This window comes from Salmo salar, chromosome ssa05, assembly GCF_905237065.1.
Source record: "Salmo salar chromosome ssa05, Ssal_v3.1, whole genome shotgun sequence".
Lineage (NCBI taxonomy): Eukaryota > Metazoa > Chordata > Actinopteri > Salmoniformes > Salmonidae > Salmo > Salmo salar.
Genome location: NC_059446.1, coordinates 65,088,778 through 65,110,015, shown reverse-complemented (window position 1 = coordinate 65,110,015; position 21,238 = coordinate 65,088,778). Strand labels below are relative to the sequence as shown.

The 21,238-nt window shown below is 44.5% G+C and overlaps 1 protein-coding gene and 1 non-coding gene across 2 annotated transcripts in view; one reads left to right on the top strand and one right to left on the bottom strand.

Annotated features, from left to right (window-relative positions):
- Nucleotides 1–90: 90 nt before the first annotated feature.
- trnar-acg (transfer RNA arginine (anticodon ACG)) lies at nt 91–163 on the top strand. Its single transcript has one exon. It is a non-coding gene; the product is annotated as a tRNA-Arg (tRNA).
- Nucleotides 164–1,580: 1,417 nt separating this feature from the next.
- LOC106605519 (LIM domain-containing protein 1) overlaps nt 1,581–21,238 on the bottom strand; it is a 31,869-nt gene continuing 12,211 nt past the window's right edge. The window contains exons 3-8 of the mRNA XM_014201260.2: nt 10,811–10,878; nt 10,069–10,131; nt 9,065–9,195; nt 7,198–7,249; nt 3,339–3,407; nt 1,581–2,370 (exon numbers count right to left, since the gene is read on the bottom strand). Coding sequence (XP_014056735.1) covers nt 2,227–2,370; nt 3,339–3,407; nt 7,198–7,249; nt 9,065–9,195; nt 10,069–10,131; nt 10,811–10,878 — 527 coding nt within the window. The 3' untranslated portion in view covers nt 1,581–2,226. The remainder of the gene's footprint in view (nt 2,371–3,338; nt 3,408–7,197; nt 7,250–9,064; nt 9,196–10,068; nt 10,132–10,810; nt 10,879–21,238) is intronic.

Here is a 21,238-nt window from a genome sequence, read left to right as displayed (position 1 = left end):
TACAGTTTAGTAATCGTACTATTATTCTATAAATCCTTATATCGGATAATGAAAACTTTATAAGCCATAAGTCCCCGTCCCACTTTCAGCGGGCTAGTGGCGCAATGGATAACGCGTCTGACTACGGATCAGAAGATTCTAGGTTCGACTCCTGGCTAGCTCGGTTCTTTTTTTCTCTCCGGATCTTCTCTGATATTTTTTCTCCGAAGATGAACCTATATGTTGTTTGTTGTCACGATGAAGGAAGACATTATTCTTTGTTTCGATGGTATCATGACTTGTTTGATTGAACCGCGAGTTTGTTGAAAAAACATCGCTGTCTGGTCTAACGTTACTGCACATATTAAAGTTGATCAAACTTTTGTATTCTATATGTTTTTGTGTGTCCTATAACCTCAAAGGGACAATCAGCAGTTGATATATCCATACATTAATGCTCTGTACAAATTGATTCTTGAAGAATATAATTTATATTCTTCAAGAATCAATGGGAATCAATAAATTTATATAACTGTCGTACCCCATCAGAACCAAAAATATAAGCTTGTTTTACTCAATGTTTTTAAAAACAAAGTAAATGTTAATAAACACGGTGTAGCCTCAAAACATGGATAAAAACACATTTTGCATCCATAGCTATGTCTATGAATATGAGAGGGATTACATTTCTCCAGCCAAATCCCTCAGTTTTTTAATGAAACAGTGGTGGGGGTTCGCTTAGTTGTCGTTGCAACTGCTGATTGGCCCTTTAAGGCTACATTTATTTGGATTATCCTAAATACCTGTGTAAAGATATACCTACCACAGGTGTGCAAAAGCTTTTGTTGTATACAGGCTACTTGTTCATGAAGAAGAGACAGACAATTTGACAATCTATTACAATGCATTTCTTTTTGTTAAATATTTGATATGGACATCTCTCAAATCATTTTTTAAAATACAGAAAACTACTGGAATACTTCACATATGTCATATACTTTGAACAAATGATTAATGACACCGGGATTTTTAAAAAACAAGGATAAATATAATAAATCATGAAATATGATAGACTAAGCCTACTGAAACTTAATCATTTAGAGTCACTTTTTTATCATTACAAACCAAAATGGGTTGTCAGGGTTTGTTCATAGATATTGAATTCGGGGGTTTATTGGAATAGAATAAACCTAGTTATCTATTTACTTAGGTGGTAATTGTGTGCAGGGATTTTGGAAACATTGTTGACCCGGACATAACATAACTGCCATATTTGGGTTAATAATCTAATAGAAAGTATATTCTAGGAGTGGTGTGTGACAGAGGACAGTAGGAATATTAGCCCAGTATCAGTGTTGAGAACAGAACATCCAGGGTTCATTTAACAATATAAATGTAATACTAATACAACATTATTCCCACTGACATGGAATAATAAAGGACCATGTACAGTTTGTGTATTAAATTGTTCATTTAGACTTTCTAGACACTGCCTGCATATTAGCTAAAATGAGTAATGAAAGTATTTCTAGTAAAAAATGTAATGGAAACACACCTTCATAACCCACACACAGAGACATACAACAAAACTGGGCAATTGCTCTATTAAGCTATGCAAATTATTTTTACTGTATCAGTATCTACAAAAACATTGATTAAAACTGAGCAACTGAAATTGGTGGCACACAAAGGGGAAAATGAAGATCAGGATATTTACACAAGCACATGAAATGCATATTTATTTACACACAATGCACCTAATTGAGACTATAAATTGGATTGTTATAATTCCATGCTTAATTGTTTTGGTATCAGTCATTAAAATACAACTGTGCTTTGGCATTGGTTTTTAAATATATATATATATATATTTAAAATAAAAAGTTTGTTATTTCCAGAGTATTAACATTCGTGTCAGATGAAAGTTTAACACTTTACAACTAATAAACAATGTCTTCAATAGAGAAATAGATTTTTCCATAAAAAATAATAACAGGTCTATCTGATTTACAAGCACACTCCCACACATGCACACACGCAATCAATCAATCAATCAATCAATCAACCAATCAACCAATCACACAATTAACCCTAACAGAGACCTCACTTACATCAGAGATGGACAGTAAAGGCACACATTATCATTCAAACCATTATAGACAGCTTTTTTTGGCAGATTGGTTGTGGTTGGTTATTGGCAGTTAGTTCAGAGGGCCACCTGGTGGCACCATGGACTAGATCCTAAAACTAGAACTGGTGCTGGTAGGAGGCAGCGGTGGGCGAGGCACAGCCCGGCTCGATGTGCTTCAGGTGGCAGGCGTGGCAGAGGAGGTGGCCGTTCAGCGGGTAGCAGCGGTGCACCTCCTCGTCGTTCAGCTCCATCTGACAGTCCTACAAACCAACACAGAGGGATGAGGAAGATAAGAGGGAAAAGCCTATAAAATAAATCTAATAACACTTGAACATTACCCCAAAAGGTGATTGTGATTCCATCTACATCTATCTGATTCTATGGGATCTGAACTGCAAAATATGCATTCAAAATGCTGGTTTAAAATACACATTTGTCTATATTCCAGAGGTATAGCTATCTATGCCAGCAAGGTGAATTGTGGGCCATTCTCTCCTCCAATGTAAACATCTTTGAGAACAAAACCTTGTCAAAGGTGAAAGAACTTGAAGGGATTCTTAAATCCTCTTGAATTGCCCAGCAGGCTTCACAGACTATACACTGTATGAGAAGGGCAGTGGGTGTCCTCTTGTCCTCTTTCCACTCCTATTAATTGTTTAACTGGCTTCCACAGTGGAGCTATTCAGAGAGAGAGATCCTCAAAAGCTCTCGTCTCCACTCGGCTTACTGCTGTTTGTTTTCAAGTGTTCTCCGAACTCCATAAGTCAATCAAATGCTGTTGAGGCGGGAGTCAGGAGAAGAGGCACTGGAGGAGAATCATCAGACAGTGTTGACGAGCGAAGCAAATGTGCTTGAGCTCCTCTTTCTAGCTCGCAATTACTACCAAGACTGTAATTAAGCACTGGGACCACCTTGTCTATGATCTGTGCGCAGTAAATAGCCTTCCAGAATCTCTCTAATGTTTATTTTAAAAGACTAAATGATGACTGAAATATGGAGTTCTTGATATGATGAGAAGGCTGACATATGGTATAGGATCTACCCCCTGGTATTTAAGCACATTCATGTGGAGAAATAATGAGGTATTTTATAGTGGATATACTTACTAAGATGCCAGCTTTAACATTTAGTCTTGTCACCAACAACACAGAACATCCAGTCTCTACAAGGATATAGGGAAAACAACAAGGAAATAGGAAAGGGAATTTGTATCTTAATGTTTACCCACTTCACAGTGATAGCACTCCACGTGGTAGTCTTTATCCATGGATACCACTCGGATGGTTTCATCAGAGCCCTGTGGAGACAAACAGACAGCCTTTTCAGTGTCCACTGAACCAGAGTAGCTATCAGTATAGGCTGGATGGGTTCATTTAAAACAGTTAAACATGGTGTGCATGGCCCGGACAACTCTCCATTTTTCCCTGCGGCCAATGTCAGGTGTGGGAGAAATATGTGACAGCTGGCTCTGTTCAGTGAACTTTTAAAATTAGATATAAAAAATTTAGACATTTTGCAGCCTCTCTTATCCAGAGCGATTTACAGTTAGTGCATCTTAAGATAGTTGAGACCATAGAGATCCTATTCAATGATTCTATGGGTGAGACAACCACTTATCACAGTCATAGTATGTATATTATCCATCATTATTTATCAGCAAAGTTGTTTTGTTTGTTGGTTTATGGACAAAACCATAAGTAGATGTTGGCAGTAACAGAGTGCATTCAATTCAGTGCACTTTTCATCTTCTGCAGGTGCAGGTGACAGTGGGAAATGCATCAGTCAATCAGAGTCCTGTAACCAAAGAGATCCTATTCAAATGGTGTTCTATAGGTCGTTATCAATAAAACGTTACAATAAGGTGCCGAACGTTCGATTTGCCTGCTGGGGGGCAAGGAGACCCCCAGCTCCACTAAAACCATTGACAACTACATGCTGTTTTTAAGGGGTTGTTAAATGTTATAACTATTTGGTTTTAATACATCACCTTGAAGAGTATAGTCAGAACAACAGTTCAGAGTACTTCACATTTAGCTCTATCATCAGAGTTATACAGCAAGTAACTGCATGCTTGTCATGTTCAGTAAACATCAATTGATCATGTATTTTCAGAATCGTGAGGGTAGCCGATCCATTTGGCATGTAGCTAGCTGTTGAAAAGGGTTAATGTTAGCTAACTTCACTAGGTAGGCCTACGTTGGTTGGAGAAAAAAGTACATAAGGTCTACTTACCACTATGTTTAGCCAAGTGTACAAAGTTTGTACCTGTGGCTTGCAAAGTAAGTCATTATCAGCTAACAATAGGCTTACATCGGCAAATGCGCCCTTCTGCTGTTTGACAAGCAGAGCCCACAAAGGATGGGAAATTAACCGAAACCTCTCATTCTTGTAAGGTATAGTTCACTTCTATTTTAGATCACTCAAATATCCAATTAATTGTGTCCAATATTGAGCGATATCGTGGGGCTACCCTCCTTGCCTTATTGTGACATTTTATTGATAACAACCTATATGTAATTCAATGCCTCTAATAGCATGTATTATGATGTCGCAACACCAAAATGATGGAATCCATCAGTGACATAATCATAACAATGACAGAAGTCAACACTCAAATGATAGATTGACCACCACTAACTTGAGATCTCCACCTTCAGAGAGGACTGTTGAGATCCTTAGATAGCCAACAGTACATTTGTTTTTACATGCTGAGCATCAATTGATAAAAATATCCCTTTGCGTTATAGGCTTCTGTCCATTTCTTTTTCATTAGCTTGATTCTTTTTCAGCTATAGTTAGCCGTGATTGCTAACAGGTACAGTAAGCCAATTACTGCTGTAATTATCAACCAGCAGGCAAGCTAATTAGGCTTTGTCCTGACATCCATATGTGTCCTTTTATTTCCAACCTTTACAAACTACAACACTTGAAATAGGCCTACAAATATGTGTCTTTGACACCTGGCTGTTTTCTCAGGTGAAGGTTCACAGTACTGTCCAGAATTCTGGTGTTGGCCAAAGGACACGTTTCTACACAACATATGGCTAACCAACAGTCAGCTTCTGACAGACAGTCTGGGTTCAGCCTGCTACAGCTTCAGAGGGCAGGTACTACAGCTGGAATGTTCCATATATATTAGACTTTCGCCAATTATTACTGTCATCACACAAGCTATTCATCATGGCCATGTGGTTATATACCATTGTCATGTGATAATAAAGTAAGGCTTGTCAGAACTGACATTATGATAGAATTAACTATTCAGCTAACTGACTTCTTATATTCTATATCAGCCAGACACACTCAGCAGGAGGGTACATGGAAGATCTTCAGTTATCCATCAACTCATTTAAAACCAGTTATACACATTAAATACAAGCTATTCTAAACTCTCCCCCTTGTTCTGCACTGTGGTGCCCTTCTACAAATCACCTGCTAGTATGCATGAATTTATCTGGCCTTTTTCATGACAACGTACATGCACGTCCAACACAAACTGCACCCCTGCTCTGAATTCTACCCTTATAGCCTCAGTGAGGGGCAACATTCCTGTCGAGTCAACTCTAATTTAGGATTTTTTTTAAGAGGGAGGGATAACGTTTAGGGTAACAGTCATGCACTGAGTGAGGCATTAGGGTGCAGTGCCTGCATCTGAACCACACACCAAAATAGGCAAACAACACCCCTCCCAAAACCACCCTACGTAGGCCTACACACAGAGGTCTCCAATAGAAACCCAGCCCTGAATCTACACCTCAGTGGATGGTGTCCTAGTAGGGCCTCTGGTTCAAATAGTGCTCTTTCAGATACTTTGATAGTTTGACTGAGCCTGAATGGAGTGCCAGTGTAACAGTGTAGGTTCCGTCCCTCTCTTCGCCCCAACCCGGGCTCGAACCAGGGACCCTTGCACACATCAACAACTGACACCCCACGAAGCATCGTTACCCATCGCGCCACAAAAGCCACGGCCCTTGCAACGCAAGGGGAAACCCTACTTCAAGTCTCAGAGCGAGTGACGTCACTGACTGAAATGCTATTAGCGTGCACCCTACTGCTAACTAACTAGCCATTTCACATCGGTTACACTAGATTGTCTGGGTTTGCTCTTTTGGGCCTTTTCCATTGGTTCCATTGTGCCAGCTCAATCAAGCACTAAATAAATAAATTAAATGTTTGGGGGGGGGATGTCTGCTGACCTGCGTGTAACTATGACAGCCATTACAACAAGAGATGTTCCCAGGTCTGTTATCAGGTTGGTTTATTGTTACAGCCCAGACCTTAGACTGAGTAAATAGCTGTGAAAATTGATGTCTTCCTGAATCCTGACTGCAGCTTGCTTGGCTCAGGAGAGAGTGAGACTTCAGAGACGAGTTCCAAATGTTTAAAGAGGGAAAGCTGATCATCATGCCTGAGATCCCTTTCAAGTCCCTCTACATCCAAACAGTTGCTTAAAGGGATACCTGCTCATATGCAACATATTAAAACACAGCACACCCCTTCCTCCTCCTCCTTCTCTTGCACTAGAGTCTGACCTAGGATAGTCGCATACTTGATCGTTTCCTACTGCCTCAGTAGGATTCTTGATCGTTTCCTACTGCCTCAGTAGGATACTTGATCGTTTGCTTCTGCCTCAGTAGGATTCTTGATCGTTTCCTACTGCCTCAGTAGGATACTTGATCGTTTGATATGCCAGAGGAACTCTCTCCTCACATCTGGCTCCTGTCTCAGGTTCAACACTGGGGTTGGTTATCAATTTTACCCTGAGGGATTCAGGTCAGGGGTTGCAATGTGACTGTCTATATCGACATGGGATGGTAGTGGAAGTGTTTGCATCATAAACCATAATATATGCCTGAACATTTTGATTATCATTCATCATTACTACAGACAGGAGTTCATCCTGTTGAAATCACTTTGCAGACAGGAAACATTCCAGGCCCTGTTCATTATACTATTAGTCAACCGATCAATTTGGTATTTTTATCATACATGACATGCAGATGATGAGAAAAACACATATTTTATGGTTGTATACATGTAAGTCCTTAGGCTATTACTTGAAGATGTTGTGTTCAAAGAGAACGTACCTCTGAAGGCAGAATGGGCTGGTTACATGCTGCACATTTGGGGGCCAAGACCCTGAGAGAACAACGAAGATAAATCAATTGATAGAAATAATAACAGTTTCAGACTGAAAATATATGTCTGGTTTATACTGGTTCCCTACAGAAAGACCACCAGGCTTGATATAGATACAGCACTTATATCTGTTACTCTTTTTTCAGGTTAATACTTCTAACACTTCCTCTCTTTCACCAGTCCCCCCTTTGCCTATTCTCTCCTCCTTTGCCCCTTCTCTCCTCCTTTGCCCCTTCTCTCCTCCTTTGCCCCTTCTCTCCTCCTTTGCCCATTCTCTCCTCCTTTGCCCATTCTCTCCTCCTTTGCCCATTCTCCTCCTTTGTTTCTCTTTGCCCTTCTCTCCTCCTTTGCCCATTCTCTTTGCATTTTTTCTCGCCTTCTCTCCTCCTTTGCCCATTCTCTCTCGGATTTCTCCTCCTGTTTATTCTTTGATTCTTCCTCCTTTATTTTCCTTGCCCATTTTCTCCTTTGCCCATTCTCTCCTCCTTTGCCCATTCTCTCCTTCTTTCCTACTCTCTCCCCTTCAGTGTGTGTGTGCATGAGAGCATTGAGACTACTAAGGAGAGGTGGTGAGTCTCCAGGTCTGCAGATGTGCTGGCTCAGCCTCACACGTGATTCAACCAATCCAGAAAAATACATTCATTCTTTCCCCCCACACACAGACACCGTGCGCAGCTGGCTGGCACCTGAATGTCTGAGTCTGTAAAACAAAGGACCTCTCAGTGTAGTGGGCATGACTAGGTCTGATTGAGAAACCACACACATTTCTTGTCCTAGATATATGCGTAATAGGGAGACAACACAAAACTACATAAAGAGAGACCTAAGACAACAACATAGCAAGGAAGCAACACATGACACCACAGCATGGTAGCAACACAACATAACAACAACATGGTAGCAACACAACATGGTAGCAGCATTAAAACATGGTACAAACATTGTTGGGCACAGACAACAGCACAAAGGGCAAGAAGGTAGAGACAACAATACATCACGCAAAGCAGCCACAACTGTCAGTAAGAGTGTCCATGATTGAGTCTTTGAATGACGAGATTGAGATAAAACTGTCCAGTTTGAGTGTTTGTTGCAGCTCGTTCCAGTCGCTAGCTGCAGCGACCTGAAAAGACGAGCGACCTGGGATGTGTGTGCTTTGGGGACCTTTAACAGAATGTGACTGGCAGAACGGGTGTTGTATGTGGAGGATGAGGGCAGCAGTAGATATCTCAGATGGGGGGAGTGAGGCCTAAGAGGGTTTGAGCATTGATTGATGTCATACCTTGTCCATAGACTGCCTATAGGTTAAGGAAACCAATGTGTCATTTTGTAATTTGGGGGAACTATCCCTTTAATCAAAGCAACAGTATGCTAGTGAATGAATGCTAGTGACGATTAATCATGAATAAGCAGGAAAAGACATCTGGTGGCTTCAGTACAGTGAGCTCTGATTGCTCTAACATAAGGCCCATGGTTTTTACTTTCCCCATGGTTCTGTCAGTATAGTGGGCTGTTGCCCTGGTCTGGCCTGGCCGGCTGCTGTGGATTCCATTGTGGCCAGATTCCTGATTCAGTGTGTTTGTTGTGCTTGGCTGAGGTGACCCCATGCTGCTACTCCCTTTGCTCTTCCACAGGACACTCATCCCTTCCTACCTAACATCTCCTCTCTCCCCCTTCCTCTCCACGTGATCCTGCTATGTCCAAATGGAACTGCCGCTGGCTTCTGTTATAGCAACATGACTTCAGGCCTTATTGTTAGCGCCAGTTAAACTAATATGTTTATGTTTTGCAGTGTTCATAACGGTTGTACCCATGTACCTGTGGTAGTCTTTGACACAGTAAATCTTGTTCTCTGTGTCCACAGTGAAGGGCACTCCGTCCAGACTGTCGTTACAGATGACACAACGGAAACAGCCAGGGTGGTAGGACTTCCCAAGGGCCTGCAGGATCTATAGAGGTGGAGGGGGAGAGATGGAAAGAGAGAGGGGAGAGAGATAGATAGAGAAGGGGAGAGAGGAAGAGAGGGTGGATGGAGAGAGACAGAAAGAGAGAAGGGGAGAGAGAGAGAGAGAGAGGGGGGGTGGAGAGAGAGAGAGGGAGAGAGAGGGAGAGAAGGGGTGAAGGAGAGAGAGAGAGAGAGAGAGAGAAAAGGAGCAACGGAGAGAGAGACAGAGAGAGAGAAGGGGATAGAGAGAGTGAGAGAAGGGGAGTGAAAGAAAGAGAGAGAATTTCAATGCTTTATCATATCTAACAAGTAGTGGATCGCTGATCACTCATCCATGGAGCATAGAGTTGACTGTCTTACAGTGAGTTAGTAGCTGAGGGAAGCAGTGTGTTGGAGAGAGAGACAGTGATAATAGGAAAACAGATCTGTCCCCCCCCCGCTACAGCTCTGTATGGTTAACATGTGTAAAGCTATGTCATGGTAAATCCTTCATGTGTTACTACACCTGCTGATGACTACTGGACTTGGGTTTTACATTCTCTCTTTGTGTCCTGGTTTGACCCTAGTGTGTGTGTGTGTGTGTGTGTGTGTGTGTGTGTGTGTGTGTGTGTGTGTGTGTGTGTGTGTGTGTGTGTGTGTGTGTGTGTGTGTGTGTGTGTGTGTATTGTGTGCACGTGTCCTCAAACCACCACTTCCTCCTAAGCTTTCTCCAGATGTGCCCACAGGAAGTTCTCTGCGGGAGGAATGACTCCATGTTTCTGCTGCTCCACACACTGATGTAGGGCACACACACACACACACACACACACACACACACACACACACACACACACACACACACACACACACACACACACACACTCACACTCACACTCACCATATCCATGATCAGATGTCCACATGCGTTACACTTGTCTGCAGACTGCTGGAATCCAGAATACTGGAACAGGCAGAGGAGAGGGGAGGACAGTGAGGTAACGATTACTACATCCTCTCATAGGAAACTGCTGGCATCTAAGACTGACTCCTAGACTCTTCTCATATGAGCCCAGTCCATCTCATATGATACATGGGGGAATTCTCCCACATCAACTTAATGTTTAATTAGGGATAAATACAACCATGTCCAGAAATAGTCCTCTAATACCAGGCGAGATAAGTTAGACTCATTAGCAGCACAGAGACAGTAGGACAACTGATTTAATCGACTAGTAACAGACAAACTGTAATGTAATGGAGCGTGTTGTTGTGACAGGGCAGCTGAGGTAAACATGGGTCCTCCTGCTTGTCCTTCTTTATACAAGGTGTCACTGTGCAATGCCCAGGGGCGTATGCCTCTAAAACATGGATAAGTACAAGCTCCAGTTACCCAACCCCCCTCCCTAATGCCCCTACAGGAGTAAACTGATCCAGAATCCCTTAGAAACTTGAACCTGGGCCACGAGGTGAAGAAATCAAATTGAAACTATAATCTGGAGTCCAGAGGTCACGGTCACATATAGTCACGGTAGCACACAGCGGAAGACACATATCTGCTGTCAGAAATATAGATAATACTCTATTCACATACTGCTAAACTATGCAGGGTTCTAGATACAGTCTCCAGACGGACTACTTACCAGAAAGTCCTCTTCACAGAACACCTTCCCACCGACGTAGTAAAATGCTTTCCCCCGAAGCCTTCTGCCTGGGACGAAGAACAGAGAGATGGGCTTTTAGAATATAAACTTAACTGAAACAACACTGAACAGTTTGGGCTGGGTCCAACCATGAGATCAAACTGTCTGACCATGATTAGACCAAACATTACTTTTACCAAATTGCAGCAGATCACACGGGAGGCATCTGGGAGTATTCGGAGAGATGTGTGAACTCCATATGAAATCCTAGCCTGGTCTCAGATCTATTTGACAGCACAAACTGATCTGGGACCAGGCTAACGAGCCCTATACATCTCCCCCAAGTCACACCAGAAGAATGCCCAGAAGCGCTGTGGTAACTTATTTCAGTTCAAAGGCTCCAGAACGTCAGACAGAATCCATTAAGTCTTGCTAATTCCCAGACACCAACTCAAATAAACACTGAGTCTAATACTGTAGCAGCCTCTTGATTTAATCTGCTTCAGAGAGAGACTGGCCTGGTTGGACAGCTTTCTGCTGCACTGGGAACTACTGGGAACATCACTAGCACATGAGGAGAAAATGGTGTGATTGAATACAATGACTAAACAGAGCGTAACTGATTAAAACAGAGTTCTCTAATGGTTTGCTTCACGTGGCAAAGAGAGAGAGACAGAGAGAGACAGAGAGAGAGAGAGAGAGAGAGAAAGAGAGAGACCCAGGCCTCAGGCCCAGAGGCAGCGCTAGCTCTTCTTCTTTCCCTCTTCTTTCCTGCTTTCTGTCTGTTCTCTCCGAGATCACTCCACACACCGAGAGCACATCCTGTCTGTCTGAATCCCCCTCTCCTCCTCTCCTTCATAATATACCCCCTTCTCCCCTCCCTCCATTCCTACAGCCCATCCCACAGGAAGGGGAAACATTCCACACATTTTCAGGGAGGAGGTGAAGGAGGGACGGGGAGAGAGGGAGGGAGGAGGGAGAGAGAGAGGAAGGGGTTAACACTAGTGAATGGGAGTCTTCTTCATCTCCTGGCTGCCACAGAGCTATTAGCTACACACGCTAGACTAATCAAAAATGTCATAAGGCGAGTAGAGCGATGGTGCTAAAAGAATCACTAACCGATTAGGAACTAATATGTTTTATTCAGAGGTCTCATTGTCAGAGATGGCTAGCTGAGGGAATGGGGGTCTTAACACAACAGGCCTGGGATGGAGAGAAGAGCAGAGCACCGATTGTAATGATACCAGTGGTGACCTGATCATGGCATTGAGGGGCCGCAGAGTTCAGACAAACAGCTAGGGCACACTGTAGCAAAACCTTTTGCAATGGAAAACGGACATGTGTGTTCTTATTGGACAGTTCAGGTAGTTTTGGCCAATAAGAACACTGAAGTTCAGGAAGTACCTCACCGTTTCCCCTGAGTTTCAAAAGGTTTTCTCCCCTACTGAACATGACCCTAGTGACCCCTAAGACTTTCCACTGATTCCTCCTCTCTGGTACTTTAACTCTAAATCCGCGATAAACCCAGAACCCACATTATCCTAAAAACATCTAATGCCATATGGGACCCTCTCAGGGGTAACAATAATAGACACTAAATCCCAGCAGAGCTCCTAAAAGCCCACAGCAGCCATCTGAAGGGTTTTCTCCTCTTAAGGACATGGATAGAGCCAAACAATGAGACATCCTGTACTGTACTTCTATCAAGGCTTTGAACCTACGCATGCAGTAGCATTATGAAACTGGCCAAGCTTCCTGGCAGAACTCAGAACTAACGGTCTTATCATGTACAACATTTCATTGAATTACATTGAACTGATTTGAATGGAATGTAACAATCCTTTGTAATAAGTGCCATATGACATGCCTATCCTCCTTGTACGTCAGCGGGATAAACTGACAATATCAAGGTCAGAAAGGCAATCGTTACAACAACAAAAAGACAACCATCTCTGCATCAGGAAAAGGTGCAAAATAGTCCCTTGAATAATCATAATTTAATAACCCTATTTTCCCCTTCATTTCCCTCAGGAACAAAGAAAAGAGTGATGGATGGAATGGGGGATGAACACTTCTTCACATTCCTGTCTTTTTGGAGAGAGAGAGAGGAGAGAGAGAGAGAGAGAGAGAGAGAGAGAGAGAGAGAGAAGGCAGGGAGCCTTGTGAGACAATAAGATGAATGAATGTCCGAAGAAGACTGTGCTGACAGTAATGAAAGAGTTACAGAAGAATGATGACTATGTCCTCCTAATATAAATAATAAATGCCTCAGAGACAGAAAACACACACAGGCCTGGGCTGTTTTCTAGTGAAAACATTCTTTAATACCTCAAGGTTGATTCTAAGATCTATCTGTCCACTTCTCCAACACCTTTCATTAATTATGTACAAGTCTGTCTATTACTGTACTATAAACATTAGCAAACTAGGAAGACAATCACAAGCGCTATGTGAGAAATGCACAGATCAGATGCCATCACAGCAAAAGAGAATGGACCACATTTCACATGTACTGAAAACATTCATAATACCCATAACCCACTCTTCCTTAGAAAAGCTGTAATGGTTCAACAAGTATGTGAATTTAGATTCATTGAGTTGAATCCTTTCTAATCCTTATTTCCCCAGCACAATAACATATGTCCAATAGGGCCTATAAGTGTTAACTTGGAGGACATTGTTACTCACAGCAATGTCCTCCCTTACCTCAATCACATTTATCAGATGTAGAGTGTGGACACAGGGACAGGGTAGGGTGTTTTAGCTTCACAAACTATCCACCATCTAAGAGTGCCAGCAATAAAACCACAGCAGTTTTCAGATCACTAACGTCACATCCAATCCATGCTTGTGTTCTATAACGACAGAAGATTAGTTGGAGAGGCTGATGTTGTAAACTGGGTTGGGATTGGTTGGGCTCAGGACACAGCAACAATTACACTTCTGTTCTCACAAAAAAACAACCCACCTCCAGTCTCACCTCAGCCAAAAGCTCTAGTCCGACCCACCTCCAGTCTCACCTCAGCCAAAAGCTCTAGTCCAACCCACCTCCAGTCTCACCTCAGCCAAAAGCTCTAGTCCAACCCACCTCCAGTCTCACCTCAGCCAAAAGCTCTAGTCCAACCCACCTCCAGTCTCATCATCTCAGCCAAAAGCTCTAGTCCAACCCACCTCCTGTCTCACCTCGGCCAAAAGCTCTAGTCCGACCCACCTCCAGTCTCACCTCGGCAAAAAGCTCTAGTCCGACCCACCTCCAGTCTCACCTCGGCCAAAAGCTCTAGTCCAACCCACCTCCAGTCTCACCTCAGCCAAAAACTCTAGTCCAACCCACCTCCAGTCTCACCTGAGCCAAAAGCTCTAGTCCAACCCACCTCCAGTCTCACCTCAGCCAAAAGCTCTAGTCCAACCCACCTCCAGTCTCACCTCAGCCAAAAGCTCTAGTCTAACCCACCTCCTGTCTCACCTCAGCCAAAAGCTCTAGTCCAACCCACCTCCAGTCTCATCTCGGCCAAAAGCTCTAGTCCAACCCACCTCCAGTCTCACCTGAGCCAAAAGCTCTAGTCCGACCCACCTCCAGTCTCACCTCAGCCAAAAGCTCTAGTCCAACCCACCTCCAGTCTCACCTAAGCCAAAAGCTCTAGTCCGACCCACCTCCAGTCTCATCTCGGCCAAAAGCTCCAGTCCGACCCACCTCCAGTCTCACCTCGGCCAAAAGCTCTTGTCCAACCCACCTCCAGTCTCATCTCGGCCAAAAGCTCTAGTCCAACCCACCTCCAGTCTCACCTCAACCAAAAGCTCTAGTCCAACCCACCTCCAGTCTCACCTCAGCCAAAAGCTCTAGTCCAACCCACCTCCAGTCTCATCTCAGCCAAAAGCTCTAGTCCAACCCACCTCCAGTCTCACCTCAGCCAAAAGCTCTAGTCCAACCCACCTCCAGTCTCACCTCAGCCAAAAGCTCTAGTCCAACCCACCTCCAGTCTCACCTCAGCCAAAAGCTCTAGTCCAACCCACCTCCAGTCTCACCTCGGGCCAAAAGCTCTAGTCCAACCCACCTCCAGTCTCATCTCAGCCAAAAGCTCTAGTCCAGTGGTTCCCAAACTTTTTATATTCCCGTACCCCTTCAAACATTCAACCTCCAGCTGCTTACCCCCTCTAGCACCAGGGTCAGCGCACTCTCAAATGTCGTTTTTGCCATCATTGTAAGCCTGCCACACACACACACTATACAATACATTTATTAAACATAAGAATGAGTGTGAGTTTTTGTCACATCCCCGCTCGTGGGAAGTGACAAAGACCAGGACCAGGGCGCAAATAATAATATAATAATAATCAATCAGTTTGCTTTTATATAGCCATCTTACATATAAAACCTTATTTGTTCATCTAAAATTATGAATAACTCACCACAGGTTAATGAGAAGGGTGTGTTTGAAAGGATGCACATAACTCTGCAATGTTGGGTTGTATTGGACAGAGTCTCAGTTTTAAATCATTTTCCACACACAGTCTGTGCCTGTATTTCGTTTTCATTCTAGTGAGGGCCGAGAATCCACTCTCACAGAGGTACATGGTTGCAAAGGGCATCAGTGTCTTAACAGTGCGATTTGCCAAGGCAAGAAACTCTGAGCGCAGCCCTATCCATAAATCTGGCATTGGCTTCTGATTAAATTAAATTTTCTCAGAACCGCATGTTGCAATTTTGATGAGGCTCTCGTTCAGGTATCGGTAAGTGGACTGGAGGTAGGGCATGAAAGGGATAACGAATCCAGTTGTTTGAGTCGTCCATTTCGGGAAAGTACTTGCGTAATTAAGCACCCAGCTCACTCAGGTGAGGCACTATATCACATTTGACATTGTCCGTAAGCTTGAGTTCATTTGCACACAAAAAAACCTCATACAATGATGGAAAGACCTGTGTGTTGTCCTTGTTAATGCAGACAGAAAAGAGCTCCAACTTCTTTATCATAGCCTCAATTTTATCCCGCACAGTGAATATAGTTGCGGAGAGTCCCTGTAATCCTAGATTCAGATCATTCAGGCGGATAGGCCAGTCGTGTGAGAAACTCGTCATCATGCAAGCGGTCAGGCAAGTGAAAATCATGTTTAGTAAAGAAAACTTTAAGCTTGTCTCTCAATTTTAAAAAACGTGTCAATACTTTGCCTCTTGATAACCAGTGTACGGTTAACTTTGTTAAGCAAGGCCCCTGAACTCTTGTGTATTTTCTGCATTATGCAATGATGTTGGTTGCTGCCCATATCATTGCATAATGCAGAAAATACACAAGAGTTTAGGGGCCTTGCTTAACAAAGTTAACCATTTTCACTGTAGTGTCCAAAATGTCTTTCAAGCTGTCAGGCATTCCCTTGGCAGCAAGAGCCTCTTGGTGGATGCTGCAGTGTACCCAAGTGGCATCGGGAGCAACTGCTTGCACGTGCATTACCACTCCACATGGATTTTGCGCCATCAGTATAGATACCAACACATCTTGACCACTATAGTCCATTTGATGTCACAAAGATGTCCAGTACTTTAAAAACATCCTCTCATGTTGTCCTGGTTTCCAGAAGAGGATGTCTTGCTTAATTGACCCCCCATAAACGTAAACGACATATACCAGGAGCTGTGCCAGGCCCGCCACGTCTGTTGACTCATCCAGCTGTAACGCAGATAATTCACTGGCTTGTATGCGAAGCAGTAATTATTTCAAAACATCTCCTGCCATGTTACACGTACCCCAGTTTGGGAGTATCTGCTCTAGTCCACACACACAATACGCTACTCTCCACTTGATCAAATCATGCCAAATCAAGTTCCATTAGGAAAAGTTGGGAGATGACTGCCTAACTGTGTGTCGTGAGGGCACATTTAGACTCTACGTTTGTGAGAAAGGGCCTCTTTATTGAGGGAGACAAAGACAACACTTATTTAGACGCAAATATCTCGTGCTGGTATTAAAGGTGCTCCATTCTCTCTGGTCCAAAGTTGTATGATGGACATTTGAATGAGAATGATGGTGCAAAATAAAATTAATGGTGGCAAAAAAATCTTAGGCGTCATGGCGACCAAAACCACTTGCATGTAATTTCCTGTCCAGTGTGTTTTTTTACCTTTATTTAACTAGGCAAGTCAGTTAAGAACAAATTCTTATTTACAATGACGGCCTAGGAACAGTGGGTTAACTGCCTTATTCAGGGGCAGAACGACAGATTTTTACCTTGTCAGCTCAGGATTTGATCTTGCAACCTTTCGGTTACTAGTCCAACGCTCTAACCAATAGGCTACCTGCCGCCCCATTGCTTCCAAGCCGCCTAGTCTGCTGATCTGCTCTGAGGCTGAGATATGTAATCCCCCACAATCCTTCACTCTCATTCTCATCTACTCTGGGCTTTAGCATCCTGCTGAAGCTTTACTTTCTCCGCTCACTTTCTGGTTTCGTTATGCCTTCTAACAGCCCTTTCTTTTGACCAACAGATTATTGTCATAGACTACCCGGAAGCCCACTCTATAGCCCACTTTAGACCTGGAAGTCCTTCTCCTCTTTTACAAACAAGCCCATATCTCCCCTGGGTGAAGGGGAGTTCTAGGGGGTTAAAGGGGGTTGAGTGGGGTTTTGGGCTGCTGTTGCTGGTGCTTTAAAGAGGCATGCTTGTGACCTTTCTAGAATCTGCTTTAACTGGAACCTTCTGTGAGCGATGCGTCTTCTGTCTTCTGTCCTAGACATGCAGCTTGAACTATCCTCCTGCCTAACAAAGGATGTACCCCTTGCCTCCCCCCCTACCTCCACCCTGCCTCCCCCTGCCTCCCCCCCTACCTCCACCCTGCCTCCCCCCTACCTCCACCCTGCCTCCCCCCTACCTCCACCCTGCCTCCCCCTACCTCCACCCTGCCTCCCCCTACCTCCACCATGCCTCACCCCTACCTCCACCCTGCCTCCCCCTACCTCCACACTGCCTCCCCCTACCTCCACCCTGCCTGTCTCCCAGGCACCTTGAGGAAGGGGGGAGACATTCCCCTTTAAGTATTTTAAGTTCAGGGTCTTAAAGATTCTGTTATGCAACAAAAGAACCATGAAGGTGGTAGAGGGGTTAAGGGGGAGGGAGAGTCTGCTTAACAAGACCGTTGCTGTGTGTGTGTGTGTGTGTGTGTGTGTGTGTGTGTGTGTGTGTGTGTGTGTGTGTGTGTGTGTGTGTCTGTTCCGGCGTAGGTGGAACGTGACAGTGTGTGGTAGGTAGTTCTGAATGGTCCTGCTGTCCTGCCCCGTGCACTCCTACCTCCCTGGATCCAGCTGGCATAACACCAGTCTGTGTCCTCTCCTCGGACTCCCACCCCGAGGCCCCCTACGCATGCATTCCTCCCCGGCCCGGTCCCTCTCCCTGTGGAGCCGGCCACAGCCTCTGTGCCCTCAGATGGAGAAGGGTGTGGGAGGTATGCAGGCAGAGTGTATCCACCTAGCTCCCCCAGTTTAGAACCACCAGCCTCCCTAACTCTCTCCCTTCCATGGCTCTTCTTTTTAGTGCCTCACACAGTCTCTCTCTCTCTCTCTCTCTCTCTCTCTCTCTCTCTCTCTCTCTCTCTCTCTCTCTCTCTCTCTCTCTCTCTCTCTCTCTCTCTCTCTCTCTCTCTCTCTCTCTCTCTCTCTCTCTCTCTCTCTCTCTCTCTCTCTCTCTCTCTCATACACACACAGGCACACGCACGCACATACACACACAAACGGTTGGGAAGATAAAGGACAACACAGGGTGTGTTAATCAGCAATGGTAGAGCATGAGCTTTCAGGTCAGGGGTCAGGAGGCCTCACACTGCCCTCTAATGGGCATGGGCAGAGGTCACAGATCATCTCCACAGGGGGATTTTAATTGGTCGATTCATCTATAGATACCAGAGCAGCAACCATCTAGACAGGATGGCTCTGGAATCCCTCTGAAGTTCTAGTAAGGAGATCACAGTGAAAAGACAGGGCCAAGCTCATTTATGGGAGAAGCCAAGGTCAGGGGAGGTGAGGAGACAGACAGGCAAGGGCAGGGGGAAGCAAATTTGGTACCGCCAGGGAACCATCCAAGCTGAACATCACTAAATCAGTGAGACACTGAACCATAAAGTTGGTGAACTACTGAATCACATCGATTTGATGAATCAATGAGCCACTAAACTGCATCTGTGGTGATCTAGCTTCATGTCCCAGGGTCTGTGTGTTCTGATGTGGATTCTCTTCTCTTTGTGTGGGCTGAAGGAGAGACTGACACACCCTGAAACTAAACACCACAGTTCCTTGGTTGTAATCATGGAGCTGACGGTGTGTGTATATGTGTGCAGTATTGTGTGTGTGTGTGCCTGGAGCGGGGGATGAGTGTCAGAGAGATGATGTGACAGTTCCATTTAGTTGAACAGGAACTCAGCATACAATACAACTCACAGCAACATGATCTGACATGAGCCTCATGGGAGCCTGTTCAACACACTGGGTGGACTAGGTCAGGGTTTCCCAAACTGGGTCCTGGGGCCCCCACGTCTGGGTGCACGCTGTGGTTTTTGCCCTAGCACTACACAGCTGACTCAAACTACCAACTGATCATTACGTTTTTATTATTTGAATTAGCTGTGTATTGCTCGGACAAAAAAAACAAATGAGCACTCAGAGTCACCTAGGACCGAGTTTGAAAAATCCTGGACCCTAGGTGACTGTGTGTGTGTGTGTGTGTGTGTGTGTGTGTGTGTGTGTGTGTGTGTGTGTGTGTGTGTGTGTGTGTGTGTGTGTGTGTGTGTGTGTGTGTGTGTGTGCTGCACACGTACTTACATGCATGTACACAGAAGGTGAGGAAAGAGTGAGGGAGGCAGGTTGGGTTTGTGTATATAGATCAGTAGGTTTGGGGGGTGGCTGACGTGGTAGTGGTTGTGGTCATGGTAGTGGTTGTGGTCATGGTAGTGGTCGTGGCCAATGGCGCGGTCTCCGTAGAGGCCGAATTGTAGATGCCGTCCTCTTGGCCGCAGAGACAACATGTTGCTGTTTTATAGCTAATTTCCTGCAATTCTACACATTTTGCCATCGGGCAAAGAGAACATTTTTACAGTTTTAAAACTAGTTTCCTGCAATTTTACACATTTTGTCATGGGGCTGAAAGACACATGTACAGTTTTAAAGCTAATTTCCAAGCTAAGTTCTTACGCTATCTGAGTATCAATAACATTATAACAAAATCAATGGGGGCCCCATGGCATGACATCTTTAGAATTTTAGATTGTCTCTGTCTAGTTATTATTTTGTTCGTTCTCAAACGATGATCATATTTAAAAATATATAGCTCCATTATATTTTCTACATACTTTATATCTGTTTAAGTTGTTTAAGTTTACACTGAAAGTGCTTTACCATCCATAAAAAATAAATAACAATTTTTGTTTGAATAATTATATACATATACACTGCTCAAAAAAATAAAGGGAACACTTAAACAACACAATGTAACTCCAAGTCAATCACACTTCTGTGAAATCAAACTGTCCACTTAGGAAGCAACACTGATTGACAATAAATTTCACATGCTGTTGTGCAAATGGAATAGACAACAGGTGGAAATTATAGGCAATTAGCAAGACACCCCCAATAAAGGAGTGGTTCTGCAGGTGGGGACCACAGACCACTTCTCAGTTCCTATGCTTCCTGGCTGATGTTTTGGTCACTTTTGAATGCTGGCGGTGCTTTCACTCTAGTGGTAGCATGAGACGGAGTCTACAACCCACACAAGTGGCTCAGGTAGTGCAGCTCATCCAGGATGGCACATCAATGCGAGCTGTGGCAAGAAGGTTTGCTGTGTTTGTCAGCGTAGTGTCCAGAGCATGAAGGCGCTACCAGGAGACAGGCCAGTACATCAGGAGACGTGGAGGAGGCCGTAGGAGGGCAACAACCCAGCAGCAGGACCGCTACCTCCGCCTTTGTGCAAGGAGGAGCAGGAGGAGCACTGCCAGAGCCCTGCAAAATGACCTCCAGCAGGCCACAAATGTGCATGTGTCTGCTCAAACGGTCAGAAACAGACTCCATGAGGGTGGTATGAGGGCCCGACGTCCACAGGTTGGGGTTGTGCTTACAGCCCAACACCGTGCAGGACGTTTGGCATTTGCCAGAGAACACCAAGATTGGCAAATTCGCCACTGGCGCCCTGTGCTCTTCACAGATGAAAGCAGGTTCACACTGAGCACGTGACAGACGTGACAGAGTCTGGACACGCCGTGGAGAACGTTCTGCTGCCTGCAACATCCTCCAGCATGACCTGTTTGGCGGCGGGTCAGTCATGGTGTGGGGTGGCATTTCTTTGGGGGGCCGCACAGCCCTCCATGTGCTCGCCAGAGGTAGCCTGACTGCCGTTAGGTACCGAAATGAGATCCTCAGACCCCTTGTGAGACCATATGCTGGTGCGGTTGGCCCTGGG